This window comes from Acipenser ruthenus, chromosome 27 (genome assembly GCF_902713425.1).
Source record: "Acipenser ruthenus chromosome 27, fAciRut3.2 maternal haplotype, whole genome shotgun sequence".
Taxonomy (NCBI): Eukaryota; Metazoa; Chordata; class Actinopteri; order Acipenseriformes; family Acipenseridae; genus Acipenser; species Acipenser ruthenus.
This window is the reverse complement of record NC_081215.1, coordinates 6,737,607-6,751,846: the sequence shown is the minus strand read 5'-3', so window position 1 is coordinate 6,751,846 and position 14,240 is coordinate 6,737,607. Positions and strand designations below refer to the sequence as shown.

General features: G+C 40.3%; 1 protein-coding gene across 19 annotated transcripts in view; it reads right to left on the bottom strand.

Moving 5' to 3' along the window:
• Positions 1 to 4,011: 4,011 nt before the first annotated feature.
• Positions 4,012 to 14,240, bottom strand: part of LOC117432073 (rap1 GTPase-activating protein 1-like) — a 165,966-nt gene continuing 155,737 nt past the window's right edge. For 18 of the 19 annotated variants that reach the window (XM_059002078.1, XM_059002081.1, XM_059002076.1 and 15 more), the window contains 3 exons: positions 10,744 to 10,855; positions 10,331 to 10,431; positions 4,012 to 6,727 (listed from right to left, as the gene is read on the bottom strand). In XM_059002078.1, the coding sequence (XP_058858061.1) occupies positions 6,635 to 6,727; positions 10,331 to 10,431; positions 10,744 to 10,855 (306 nt within the window). In that variant the 3' untranslated portion in view covers positions 4,012 to 6,634. Of the gene's footprint in view, positions 6,728 to 8,095; positions 8,147 to 10,330; positions 10,432 to 10,743; positions 10,856 to 14,240 lie in introns of all 19 variants that reach the window. The other variant, XM_059002072.1, reaches the window with a different exon arrangement.

The window sequence follows — 14,240 nt, the reverse complement described above, 5'->3', positions numbered from 1 at the left end:
ATTAAAAATGTTTCCTGAGAGCTATCTTTAATTGCACCAAACAGAAGCTTCTTTTTTTTGGCACCATTGGGTCTTGTAAGGATCCTTAGTTATCTGTGGCGACTGAAATAGTGGAGGTGTCGATACTTACCATAAATAAATAAATAAATAAAATACAAAAATGTAGGTACCTTTCAGCGATGTCTGAAACAAAAGGGATAAAGCACTAGAGCTTTATGTTGGTTTACTAAACCGGATTATCTGGTTAGTTTGTTTTCTCTTGAGGTTTATTACTCCTATTTGAAACCTAGTCTCATTGAGGGAATGAAGGCATAAATTTACCGTAGAAGAAATTTTAATCTATGCTGGTCAAATTTCCTTTTGTTATGATGGAAGAGGATCAAGATATGTACATGTTTAAAAGCCCTGTTTTTTAAAGCTGCATGCTACTCATGTGGGTAATAAAGCAAAATTCTGAAATATTAATTTTTTCCTGGTACAATGCGAAGGCATGTGTTTTTTGACCTACATAAGATGGTTTGCTGAGTCAGGGCCATGTTGCCTGTAATGTAAGCTGTCAACAGCAGGACATGTCCAAGTACTTCACTTGATTTTTAAGATGGTGGTTGTGAATTCTGCCCAGGCTGCTATAACTACCTCACCATTAAATGCATTCTTCCCCATGTAAGTTATCATTTTTCTTCCATACAAGTTTTATAAAAAAAATTCCAATTTGTGTTACCCATGGAAATGCAGAAATATTTATAACTGGATAGAAACATTAAGAATGAATTGGTCTCCATTACTGATGGAAACAGACACCAAAAGTGAAAAACAATAGAGCTGTGAATGTTACGTTGGCAATAAGAAGGACTTTAACTACAGCGGATGTTGACTTGAATTGGGCTTCTTCAAACTAAGGTTGTAAAGGTATAAGCAAAATAAAAATCCTAAACGGTGTAGTGTGTTACTAAAAGCATAACCAAAGATGTACTGTTTTATGGGGATCTTGTATTTTCCTTTTTTCTCCCCCAGAGTTAATTCGTACCATGATGCATTAACCACTGTAATTGAAAACCAGATGTGCAAATCTATGTAAATAAAACAAAAGCTTAATATAAAGTTTTTTTTTTTTTTTGTGGCACCATAGTTTAAACAGTAAATGAGGTTTGAGGTTTAACATGAAGATCCACTTCATTGTTTTGAAGTTCTGGTTACAGGTATTGTCACTCCTTCCCAGTACAGCAGCATAATGCAACGTGTGTTAAATTGTAACTGGAAATGGATGACCCGTCCTGTTTGGAAGTCATGGGGGACTCGTAGATGCAGACCAGCATGGAGGAGTAGGCTGGCAACTCTCAAATCTTACAGTAAAATAAATGATCGTCAAGAGGAGCTGTGAAAAAGTTAATGAAACTAATGTTAGGGACTCTCTTCTAACAGATATAATTTATTGCAGGACAAGGTTTATATGCTCAAGTACAATGTGTCAACAGTCACAGTAAAACCTGGGATTGCTCAACTAATATGGCCATCAACATTGGAAAGCTTTAGGCAGGAATATAGCCAGAAAGGAAAATCTTGTTGGGCACAGGGAATATGGTTCTGGGTGTTTGGATTTGGCACAGGGGCACACTAAATCACACTTGCTACTGGGAAATGCTGTGCTGTACATAATTCTTGCCCTTGACAGATTGCTGTAGTGTGATCCAAATGGCCCTCTCACTCAAAGACAGCAGTTGTTCGAAAAGATCAGTGTGAAAAATGAAACCGAGGCAGGTTTTCCTGGTCTGTCTAGTGACAGCATATGTCTGGTGTTGATTACTCTCAAACTGTTCCTGTTCAAGAGTACTGCCATCTGGCCATGCAGCAGTGCTATTTATAATCTCTACCGAGTAGTTATATGTTAAATTGATTTACTCAGTGAGCGAAGTTAAAGAAGTAAGCCAATTGAAACCTAATTTAAAGAAATGAATCGAAATTGATGCTTGGTGCTAAAAGCATATTTAAAATCCTTTAGGTGGAACAAATGTCGAGATCTGTCCAATGGTGGGTGTTAAACTGGTTCACAGCACATCATTCAGATATGATTAATTCAGATTAATTTTTTACAATATTTGTATTGTGATTAGCCTGAATACTTACATTACAAGTATTCCTCTGCAATCAATTGGCCAAGCCACCAATTTCTTGTAGGTCATGCGTGACAGTAATTAAGTGCCTTGGGATCATTCTTAATGCCAGGTGCTAGATAAATGTAAGTTTTATTTGTGCTTATTTCTTTATGATTACAGTGTAATGCTGAGTTATGCAAGTCCCTAAGAAGATGAGTTTTATTTCTTGTGCGTACTTGTATGGTGCACTTCTAAAATAGATTTGTAATAGCCCTTTTGTATAGGGCGGTCTGTCACATTAGACACATCGTTTCAGAGGGCCTCAGTTTGCTCAGTTTGAGAATTACTTCTGGTAACCTGGCTTTTGAACCATTGATTATAAATATGAAAATAACACACTTGAAGACACTGTCACAGAGAGAATGTACACCCATTGCATTAATGTTTGTGTTTCTATTTTTTTATTTTCTGTTGGCCATATTTACAAAAAGCAATATTTACAAATAGAACACTCTGACAAGTGGTGTCGTTTTTAGCGTTTGATAATCACTGGAACACAAATACAATAATTAAAATTTAGCAAAGGTAAAAGGTTGGTTTTATTTATTTTTTTCAACATTTACTTGATGTCCTGTTGTCAACAATTTTTTTTTGTGCTTTGTTTTATTAAAAAAAAACAACAACTAATAATAATAATAAAAAAAACACACACAAACACACACACATAGAACATGACTGCCACAGGGCGCCACAACCTCATTGCCTAATTCTTTAAGCAGTCTACACAAGCTGTATATTTCACAGACCACAACATTAAGAAGCTTTACACCAAAAGCTGTGATGTCGATCTGTGTTTTCGGTACCAGTCTATATCTCCTTATTTTGCACTTTCATTGGGGCAGTGCACCATTTCTCTGATTTTTTGTGACTAGATTGTCTTTCCAAATTTCAATTTACAACAGGATTCTCCTGTGAAGCAGTCACATTTTATTTTTAGCCCATGTCTGTACAGTTCTCCATGTTTCCTATCCATGTAAGCCCAATGCATTCTGATGATGGTTTTGAGATAGATAGTTTTGCAACGCATTTGTTTACTAACAGCTGTGTTTGGTAATTTTAAGCAGTACATACACGGCCATGGAAAGCAGCAGCCTGCCCAGTGTTATCAATGCAGTGACGGGAGAGCCAGTGAAATGGAAACATGGCGTCTCAACAGAGGCTGGTTTCACAAACACAGCATCAAGTGAGTTTGTTTGTGACTCAGCTAAGAGGTGTAAGCAGTTTGGCGTCTTATTTTTTTTCTCTCCTAGTGTGAAAATATTGGTTTTACAGTTTCCAAGGAAAATAGGAGGATGATGCAGCTTTTTAAAAATAGCGCACAAATAAAAGTTGTGTTTAAGTTCTGGCTTGTGCAAAACCCTATTCCAACTTCGAAAGCCTTTCTAGGGGGAATCCCAGCCCTGTCGGACGTTGTATTCACAAAGCAGATCGAAAAGCTGCCAAATATATAACTGGAGGTGCACTTTGATTTTTTTATGAAATCTCAATGTGGCAGCTGTGTTGGACTGGAAAATGGATGTGGGTTTCACTCCAAAATATGTTGGTAACTACTGTATAAGTTTTTTTATTATTATTTTTTTTTATATATATAATTCAAATTGAACTTTACATAATGCATTTCTTTTAATTTTCATATTATTTTTCATTTGCAGGAAATGTTTAGTGTTCCAGTCAAACAGACTGTAGCCCATATGCTATTTTAAGGGCTAATAAAATAAAAGCTACAGTAACATTTACTTACAGGTGCAAACCCCCCCTTTCAATTAAATTAACTTAAAAGAAGAAAATTAACCCTTCAGCAGTGTTTAAAGATGAATATCCCTGTATACCCCTCCTCGATATTTTGGCAGAAAAAAAATGAAATAGCATTATCTTTTAATATATACATCAAAACACACAAATCAAATGCACATACATTTTATAAATACATTTCTGCGATAACTCAACATTGTGATATTTACCGCTCGGTACTTTAAGGGTGTCTTCTCTGAAGTATCTTGCAGAGCCGTGCATCCCCAGAGGGAAATCAGCCAAAATAGATTCCTTCTAGTGTCAACTTGATTCTCCTCCTTAAAACAGCAATTCCAGTTGCCTCAGTACGCAGATGACAATAAATAATTTATCTTTATGTACAATCAATAAAATAAAAATAATAATAACTTCTAGTCTGAGATCCTTCTTTGACTGGCCTGTTGTTCTGTGTACATCTAGCAAGATGGGTTATAGGTAAATGCTAAAATCTAGTCTGTGACTGCCTATAGCATACGCCATTCTCCTATAGCTTCAGAACTGACACAGTAAAACCACTTGTTAATTTAGCGTCTCTTCATTCGGAACAGAAATGGTGATATCTGCTACCTGCTAGGTCCTGCTTGCATTCGCTGAATAAGCCCTGAAAGACGCAGGGGAATAGCTCAATATCTAACTGTCAGCTGAGAGCTTTATCTTCTTTAGTGGGGCAATTTCTATGGTTTTGAATGTCAAATGAGCAGCCTTACGAATGAATAAGAAATTAAACAACCTGCTTATTACACCGTGGTGCTGAATAGGAAGACGGATTTGACACAAAACACTGGCAGTGTAAGGTAGTGGAGATCAGATGAAACCACTGCAGTTGGCTTTGCAGACTAAAACCGCTTCCCAGCTTCTCACCCTTCCATAGATGTGTCCATTTATAACCTGGTCTTGCCTTCATTGACTCATGTAGTATAAATACTGTAGTTGACTACAATATGTTGGTATGTTTTAACATGGTTAGTTGGCTGCTATACAATATAAAGATGTATCTGTCTTATTTTTCTGTCACTATTGGTTGATTTGTGAAGGTCAGATGGAATTACATTTAAAGAGTTCCTAGTCACTTTCAGGCATGGTTGGACTGAAGACAACCCTCCCAATGAAGGACAAGCTGGGACACAATGAAGTCTACTTTCCCGATGAAGGACAAGCTGGGACACAATGGCGTCTACTCTCCCAATGAAGGACAAGCTGGGACACAATGGCGTCTGCTCTCCCAGTAAAGGACAAGCTGGGAAACAATGGCGTCTGCTCTCCCAGTAAAGGACAAGCTGGGACACAATGGCGTCTACTCTCCCAGTAAAGACAAGCTGGGACACAATGGCGTCTATCCTCGCAATGAAGGACAAGCTGGGACACAATGGAGTCTACTCTCCCAATGAAGGACAAGCTGGGACACAATGACGTCTATTCTCCCAGTAAAGGATAAGCTGGGACACAATGGCGTCTACTCTCCCAGTAAAGGACAAGCTGGGACACAATGGAGTCTATCCTCCCAATGAAGGACAAGCTGCGACACAATAGAATCTACTCTCCCAATGAAGGACAAGCTGTGACACAATGACGTCTACTCTCCCAATGAAGGACAAGCTGGGACAAGGACGTCTACTCTCCCAATGAAGGACAAGCTGTGACACAATGACGTCTACTCTCCCAATGAAGGACAAGCTGTGACACAATGACGTCTACTCTCCCAATGAAGGACAAGCTGGGACACAATGGAGTCTACTCTCCCAATGAAGGACAAGCTGGGACACAATGGAGTCTACTCTCCCAATGAAGGACAAGCTGTGACACAATGACGTCTACTCTCCCAATGAAGGACAAGCTGGGACACAATGGAGTCTACTCTCCCAATGAAGGACAAGCTGTGACACAATGACGTCTACTCTCCCAATGAAGGACAAGCTGTGACACAATGACGTCTACTCTCCCAATGAAGGACAAGCTGTGACACAATGACGTCTACTCTCCCAATGAAGGACAAGCTGGGACACAATGGAGTCTACTCTCCCAATGAAGGACAAGCTGTGACACAATGACGTCTACTCTCCCAATGAAGGACAAGCTGGGACACAATGACGTCTACTCTCCCAATGAAGGACAAGCTGTGACACAATGACGTCTACTCTCCCAATGGCTCAACGACTTCAAAGTCAATCGTGAGTTTTGGAAACTGCCCCTAATTGCCAACTGTCTAATCTGACCTGGTTTGTAGGTGTTGATCAACTCTGTAAACAGAGCAGTGGAGCAGGAGTTTCCTTATAGCTGCAATAGTTTTAACCTGGAAAGAGTTGGCAATTCAGATTTATCATCTTGTAAAAACTGTCCCTTGTGGTCAAAAAGTTAAAATGTCTCCGTTTCTGTTGTTTATCACTTGGAGGTAAAAGCATTCTTGGTCCATTAGTTATACAGACAAAAGCTTTAGTACGGCATAGTGTTAAATAAAACTGATAAATAAACAAACAACAAACAAACATCAACACAGTGCAAATCAGGTCCTTCTTGATTCGAGGCGGGCCCCTTGGTGCAGCCTGCAAGGGCTGCTGGGAATGTGGTATGTCACATGGTCAGTGGTATGAGGTTTCTAGTTACACGTTCAGAGTCCTGTGCCTCCCAGCACCTTTGCTGCGTGACCCGGAGGATGTGTGTAATACTCATATCGCAGTGATGCTTGTAGTGTTTCAGAACCCAGGCGGCTGGCTGTCATCGTCGTCTGTCGTGGCAAACATCCGTGCTCGTCTCAGCTCCTTGATTTTGTGTTTCTTATGGGAATGCTGCCAGACATAGAAAACAAGTGTTGGATTAGGTTATACACAAGATTGAAACACGTTATTAGTTCTTTAGTAATGGTTCCATATTTTCTTTACAGGTAATCCTGGTATAAACACAGATACGTGGTTGGTGCAATCCAGGGTGATTCCCCAGTGCTGTAAAATGTGCTGTGGCTCATCTCGGTGGAGTTTATCAAATAAACTCTTAGCCAATGTTTTGCTAAAGGGCTTGTTCTTTTAATTGGCTATAGATTCAGTATGCCTTAATTTATTTACATATTTTTTATACGTTCTCACTATTCTATGATGTGTGTTCATACGTTGGTAGATGCCAGACCTGTCTTATCTCTTTTCACAATCGATCTTTGCCATCATCACACTAGCTCAGGTTTGTAACCTGCAATAGTTTCCGGCTCTTACCCTCAGAAGCAGACCCTACAGAGACATTTCTGGTAAATGGTACATCTTTTGATATGTCATCAATATTAAACTGATGGTAATATCATTGTGGTTATGGGTTTGTCCCCAATACATTATAGCGCTTGCATCTTTGACCAAGTATGCTGTACACCTTACAAGCAACATATACGGTAGAACAGCATGGAGTACAACAGATATGCATGCTGCAGAGCAGTTTGAGTGAAATATTCCAACATGTTCAAACAGCTCAGCTTCTGGCATGCTTGTTTTCACCTGGATCAGAGTGATTTTAAAGATCTGGAGTAACATTGAGCAGCTTTGAATGGGTGGCAGAGAGTCTGTGGCACTGAAAGCTGTTTTGAATCGGCCTATCCAACTGAAAGAAGGTAGAGGTGAGTAGTGCACAATGCGTTTCTTTAGAGCTTGAAATTGTTCTGCATCATTGGGTGACAACTCACCCATTGGCTTCAGTGTGTTTACTGCCTACTGGATCTAATCAAGTAGATTTGATTCATTTCTACCACGCTTCTATCAATTGATCTTTGATGACAACGTTTCTTAATGATCTCCAGTCATTAACTGACCAGCTGCTTCATTGGCTGACATGCTGATAAACCCTGTGATGAGGTACAATAATGTAATGTAAATAAATAAGGAAGTGTAACAGACTACCTGAAAGTAACACAGGAAAGCTGAGAGCTTTTCTTAATCTAGTGTGGTGTCAGATAGTTTTTTAAATGCAAATACATGTTAGCTAGAAGTTGCTTCTCTCAAAACTGTCATCATGACTTCAAGACAACTTATGGAATGTATTGAGTAGGACTCTTCTTCAATGCTGCTGAAATTACAAGAATAAATCTGTCTTAGGTTTCAGAAAAAGGGCCCAGCAAATTGATCTGCCTGGTAAACACCTTCCCCAAGAAATTGAGATAAAAATGGGAATGCTCTGACCTGCTGGAGATGGACATCCATGAATCGATCGGGACAGAGAGGCTAGCAGTTCTAGACAGGACACACAGATGCACAGGAGCACAACAAAGGGTTAAACAGGGTTAAAGAGGGGGCATGATGAACAGGTGCAGTACAAGGGCAAGGGCACACATGCAGCTTCAAAATATTGTCCTTGATTAACAAGACCAGTAGAGGTCTCTGAGGTATGCTGAGGCAGACTGTCCATGGACCTCACTACCACGCGGCTGTGCAAAGGCCAATGCAGTATTACCTGTGGGCAGCCAGTCAAGGTAACTCGGCATCACCGAGATTAAAACCATCACTCACCCTGCACCCCCTCAAGTGTCTTACAGTTAGCTTCCGTTTTGTAAAAATCACTTTCCAGTGAAGCGAAATACCGAACTATAATTGACCAATAGTGAACTAGATACACCCAATAAATATTTACATACAATTTGCATACAGTGTGGAGAACATTATTTTGGATATTATTCCTGCAGTTTGATCACATACTTGCAGAGCATGCTATGCTAATTAGTGTCAGTTGAGGATGTTATTGAATAACAAAAGGTAATAGGGTAAGGCTTAATTTCTGAATGCTTATCGCTGCACCGAATATTTTTTGTAGTGTTTGCTTCCTTAATATTCAGAAAAGGTACATTGATTGACTAAGACATTAAAACTAGGGGTGGGCCGGTATACAATCTCCACGGTATGATAACTGTAAAAAAAAATACCTTAATACCATGGTATAAATCGTGTAAATTATATAATTAAGACTTACAAAAAATGGAGAAATACTATACAGGTAATTTTAGAAATCACGCTTCCTTCCACAGAGTGCTTTAAACTATTTTATATTTTAATACGGCCAAAAGCTGAAAAAAGGCAGAGCAATTTTACCGTTTTCTTTTATAGACGATCAGAATTTTTTAACTGCGACAGTGTGTATTATTCAAACTATTATTATGACTTTCTCAAAACAATGTGGTGCTGCAACATACTGAAGTTTTGAAAACGAAACAGCTTTGAGAATAAGTAGACTTTCCTGCTGCAGTCTCTTGTCTCTGCTAATAAATTGACATTGAATTCTGTGTGGCTGACAGTTTCCTCTAAAACCATTATCAAAATACAGTAATCAGTTCAAATGACATTAAAATAACACTGTATTACATTAACACAATGAATAAGACAATAATCCTTGTATTACTGTAGCTTTTATGAGGCAGCATTCTAATAAAATCATAATGATGCGTCACTGACAGTAAAGATAGCCTTAATACAAGTGATGCTGCTAAACCTGTGTAGCTACTTTACTTTTCTCAGCTCTTTGCAGTGTTTTTCCTTTATTCTTGAAGGAATAATCCACAAACTATTTTGGTTTTTACCGGTGAAGCGATGTGAGCAAGCCGAGTAGTTTTTGAGACTTGTTTTGTACAGGATGTTTATGAGTTCAAATGAAAATGGCCTTTTCCTTCACTTTGTTCATAGGAACACGAACATAGCATTAACCGTTGTATGCCGTAATTCTGATATTTGCGATACAGCACAACAGTAATGGTGTCAATACCGTAGTGTACCTAAACCGTGAAACCGGTATCCCGACTCACCCCTAATTGACAAAACAGGGCTAGCTGAATACATGGAACGAGTATACAGCAGTACATTTGTATCAGATTGACACCTAGTAAAACTGGATTGGATATTTGTTCTTTATCCCCAAAAATGTTGTACCAGTCTTGGCGGCTACATACACACGTCACACGTCCCTGTACACATACGGTCATGTGTGGGAGGGAGGGTGAAAAAGAAAGCCAATTGTACCAGTGTCTAAAATGATGATGCTTTATTGCGGGTAGCACTTTCTCACAATTTTTACAGGTTACACATGTTTTGATGAATGGTATCTTCCATTTTGGTTAGAAATGATTTATTTCCTTGGCTGCAGTGTAAATGACTTGACATCCTTCCTGTTTTGAACATGAAGCACAAATACAGGGATGGGGTTGGGTTTATACAGAGTACTCAATCACTCTGTGAAATTACTCTTTAAATACACAACTGGGTAGCAGAGCCCCCACGCTACCCACCAGCTCTCCCAATTCAAAGTAGTCAATTCAAGTTTCTTAAATAAAGGATCACAGAGAATTATGGAAGAAAAAATAAAGAGGGTGGCATGTGTTTTCCCACACCCAGCCCCCTGCCCTGGGTGAATCTCCCTTGTGGTTCCCTTACCGATGACGTCTGCTCATGGGGCTTCTCAAGTTTGATCCGGATCTCGGGTCTCGAAGGCTCTGCTGGCTTCCCTGAATCGGGCTGGGGGCAGCGCGGCGGCACTGCGGGGAGAGGTTGGTGCTGATTATTATAAAGGGCTTTGTCAGGGTCTGAATTTAGAAGCACTAAAAAACAAACACTGAGTGAACACTGAGTTCTAAAACTTTACATGTTTAGTGTTAATATAGAGGTTATCTCACCAATATGAAAATGGTCCTTAAAAAGGCAAGCAGAATATTAACTTAAACAGCCATACAAGTCTAGGGAAGTTATGCTCATTTTATTATAGCTAACCCAAAGCCCATTTTATAACAAGGGACAAGCCTCAATGGGCTGCCTGCCGTGATGGGGCCGCTCCTCGTAGCCCCCTGTACCTGGTGAGTTCCCCCCGCTGGCTGCGCTGGCACTGCTGACACTGTCCTCGAGCCAGGGGCTATAGGTGAAGGAGTCCCGTTTGTGAGGGGTGCCAGCAGACGACAGGCTCTCCTGTCAACAGAGTGAGAGAAGGCACAGCTATAAGGCTGCAAGTGCTTAGATTATCACCCCCCTCTTCAAATACATGCACAACATTTCAATAAGCAATTCTTCCCTCGAGCAGCGCTACCGCAACTCAATTTATGGTCAACACAGAAATACTGGGTGCGACAGTAGCTAATCATTATGGTAGGTAAGGATCTCCAAGAGGGAATGGGGTGAAGGGGTGAGCAGAAACCTATGTGGCTTTGGTAGCATTACAAGCAGGCTCTCCTATAGAATAAAGCAGCCTAGCTGCTAAAGCTTCATTCCCACAGGAGCAAGGGGGCAGGGGAGATGGTATAGGAGACCATAGGGGTTGCTTTCTAGCCCCTTGCCTTTTGCGACAGTCCTTGCTTATCGGAATCTTCATTTGGGTGATCGTTAAGTTCTCTCGAGTCAAGAGTCGCTGGTTCAGTCCCCATCACTTCCACCTAGATATAATTTAATGAGCTGAGATGCATTGTGACACGCCAGCATACACTGTGCATGGGATTAAGGTTCAAGATGATCATAGCGCCTCTGTGGTCTTCCTGAAGGGACTTTGTAGTACAGGGTTTGGTCCAAAGAATCTGCTAAAAATGGGTTCCCTTTTAGTTTACTATTACTTTAGCCGATCCACACCTTGTGTAGCATCCATGTGACATGGGATCTACACTTTAAACACAGCAGACCCCCTTAAAGATTGTCAACTCCAACTTGGTCAGATCCCTGAGGAAAGGATTAGCAGGAACTGATCCTAGTAAATGTGCACCTGAGTTCCGGCAATAATGTGCCTAAGCAGTTTAACACCCCTGGCACATAGTGTGCCTAATATTCAGATTCTCCAGCACATGCAATAGGTGCGACAAATACTGTGTGGATTGGGTGGCATTTGAAGCCCTTAGTTAAGAACTTCTGAAGCTCAGAAAAATGCAAGTTTTACATGTGCTGCGATTTATTAACTGGAGTGGACAAGTTCTTGCTCTGACTGATTTGAAGAACATGGACATCCTGAGCATGTTGTGTTTGGGTTTGTGTGAAATGTATTTATTTTGTATGATACTGACAAGGAATACGCACTTGCCTTTGAGATGTCCCCACGTACCAGCTGCTCACCATCTTAATGCAGGTTGTGATTTAAATGGGGACCAACGAACATGTTAATAAAGCTAAAGCATCTTAGATTTAATAAACTATTCAGATTATTTTACTGTCCTCAGATATGTGCTGCATTTGTATCAGTATAAAAGGTACTCGATTACCGTATACACTTTCTCATAGTAGCAGCCAATTGTTATATATTTTTTAATTTAGTAGTCGCCAATTGATTTTACCCCGTTTTTCTCCCAATTTGAAATATCCAATTGTATTTTAGGCTCAGCCTACCGCTACCACCCCTGCGCTGACTTGGGAGCAGCAAAGACAAACACACGTTGTCCTCCGAAGCGTGTGCCGTCAGCCGACCGCTTCTTTTCACTCTGCAGGCCCGCCATGCAGCCAACCCAGAGCTACAGCATCGGAGGACAACGCAGCTCTGGGCAGCTTACAGGCAAGCCCGCAGGTTCGGCCAATTGTGCGCCGCCCCCTGGGAACTCCTGTCCACGGTCGGCAGTGGAATAGCCTGGACTCAAACTGGCGACCTCCAGGCTATAGGAAGCATCCTGCACGCCACGCGAATTGTTATATTTTAAGGTCCCACCCAAGAGTAAAAATAAAAGAAGCATATGTATGGTTATGAGGCACAGAAGTCAGTTCAGAGTCTGTTCAAAGACCTGACTTTCTGAAGACTAATATGTAAAACACTAGATTGTATGATGATGTATTCTGTTCTGTGCATTCTTCTGGTGTTTCAATCAATGTGTATTTTGAATGTTTTAGTAAAAGTGATGTCAAATTCAATGTGCTGGTCTGAAAGCTACACTGCAGGCCGACTTCAGCAGACGATCAGGCTACATCAAAGAAAGGTTCCCGGATTGGTGAAGAGAGTCTGGAAGAAGATGCAACTTCAGCAAGCCAGAGATTGTGCCAGACCTTATTTACATACATTATTTGATAGTGTAGAAAGCTGGTAACTCAGTTTCACTGCAAAACGTTTACATGTGTACCAGTATTCAGTCAACTGTACATCTATACTTCAAAGTTCTGAAACTGATGACTGACAAAGAAGTGTGAGATCTTTAGATCATGTACCATATGCAATGCTCACAATACCCCAGACCCCACACCAACTACAATAGTTTCCCTTGCAGAGAATGTGGCTTGACTCCAGTAGCGTAATGGGTAGCTATGACTTGATTGGCTGTTTAATTAAAATTGTAGCACACAACCATTGATTAGCACTACTACAGAACTACTTAACGGTATTTTAGGAAAGGTAGTCAAAGATTAGTGCTAATCGGGGAGTGTGAACCAGCTGGTAGTTACACATGTATGGAAGTTGGCAATCCTATCTTTGAATACCTGGGCTACTGTTGAACTGATCATTTCCCCACACATCACTCTGAGACAGTGAGGTTTTAATCAATAAGCATCTGAAAGATATTCTTTGCCATGGATGGAAACCAGTTTGTCTTGCCCCATTTCAGAGCAGAGGGACATGTGTACTCTAATTGCTGGCACCAATGCATTTTAAGAAGTACAGTCTTATGGGAATTGTAAATCAATATAACACTTCTTTTAGGATCTGGTGAGAATCTAACTCTGGAACGGCCTGCGATGACTGGCCTTACGTATATAGATCCACAGGTGATGGAAAGAGTCCCGGGGCATAGTTTGAACAAATCCAGAATTCCAGGTTTTACAGGTTATGCCTTACTAATCACACCTGAACTTTAGACAAAAGCCACATGAGCAGGGTATATATAATGACTAGATGGGAAGGTTTCTGAGAATAGGCAAGGGTGACAGCATCCATTTTGGTGCTGCAGACAGATGGCATTGAGATTGTTAATTACAATGGGTTTGTAAATTGATACCTTGGTTTAAATACCTATCATAAATACAGAATACCAGACATCACTTTATAGAAACACCTGCATTTACTACTTGTTTACTTTTTTTTAACCCTTTGTTAATGTTATTAATGTTTAAACCTTTGTTAATGTATAGAAGTTTGGGAGCTACAATAGGCAAGCAGTGTATGAAAAGTGTAACATATGCAACATAGGAGCATATATATGCTTCAGCTAAAGCACACTGGGGGACGCAGAGCTAAATTGGTGGAGTGTAAAGTACATCCTGAATGTATTAACTGGCCCAAAATTAATGAGGCACGGCATAAGCTGTCACATTTAAATGCTTAAATGCACTGCGCCAGTGCTCAAAATGGGCTACCGGTAGCACAGATAAACAGACTAATCTGAAAAATAGTGCCTCC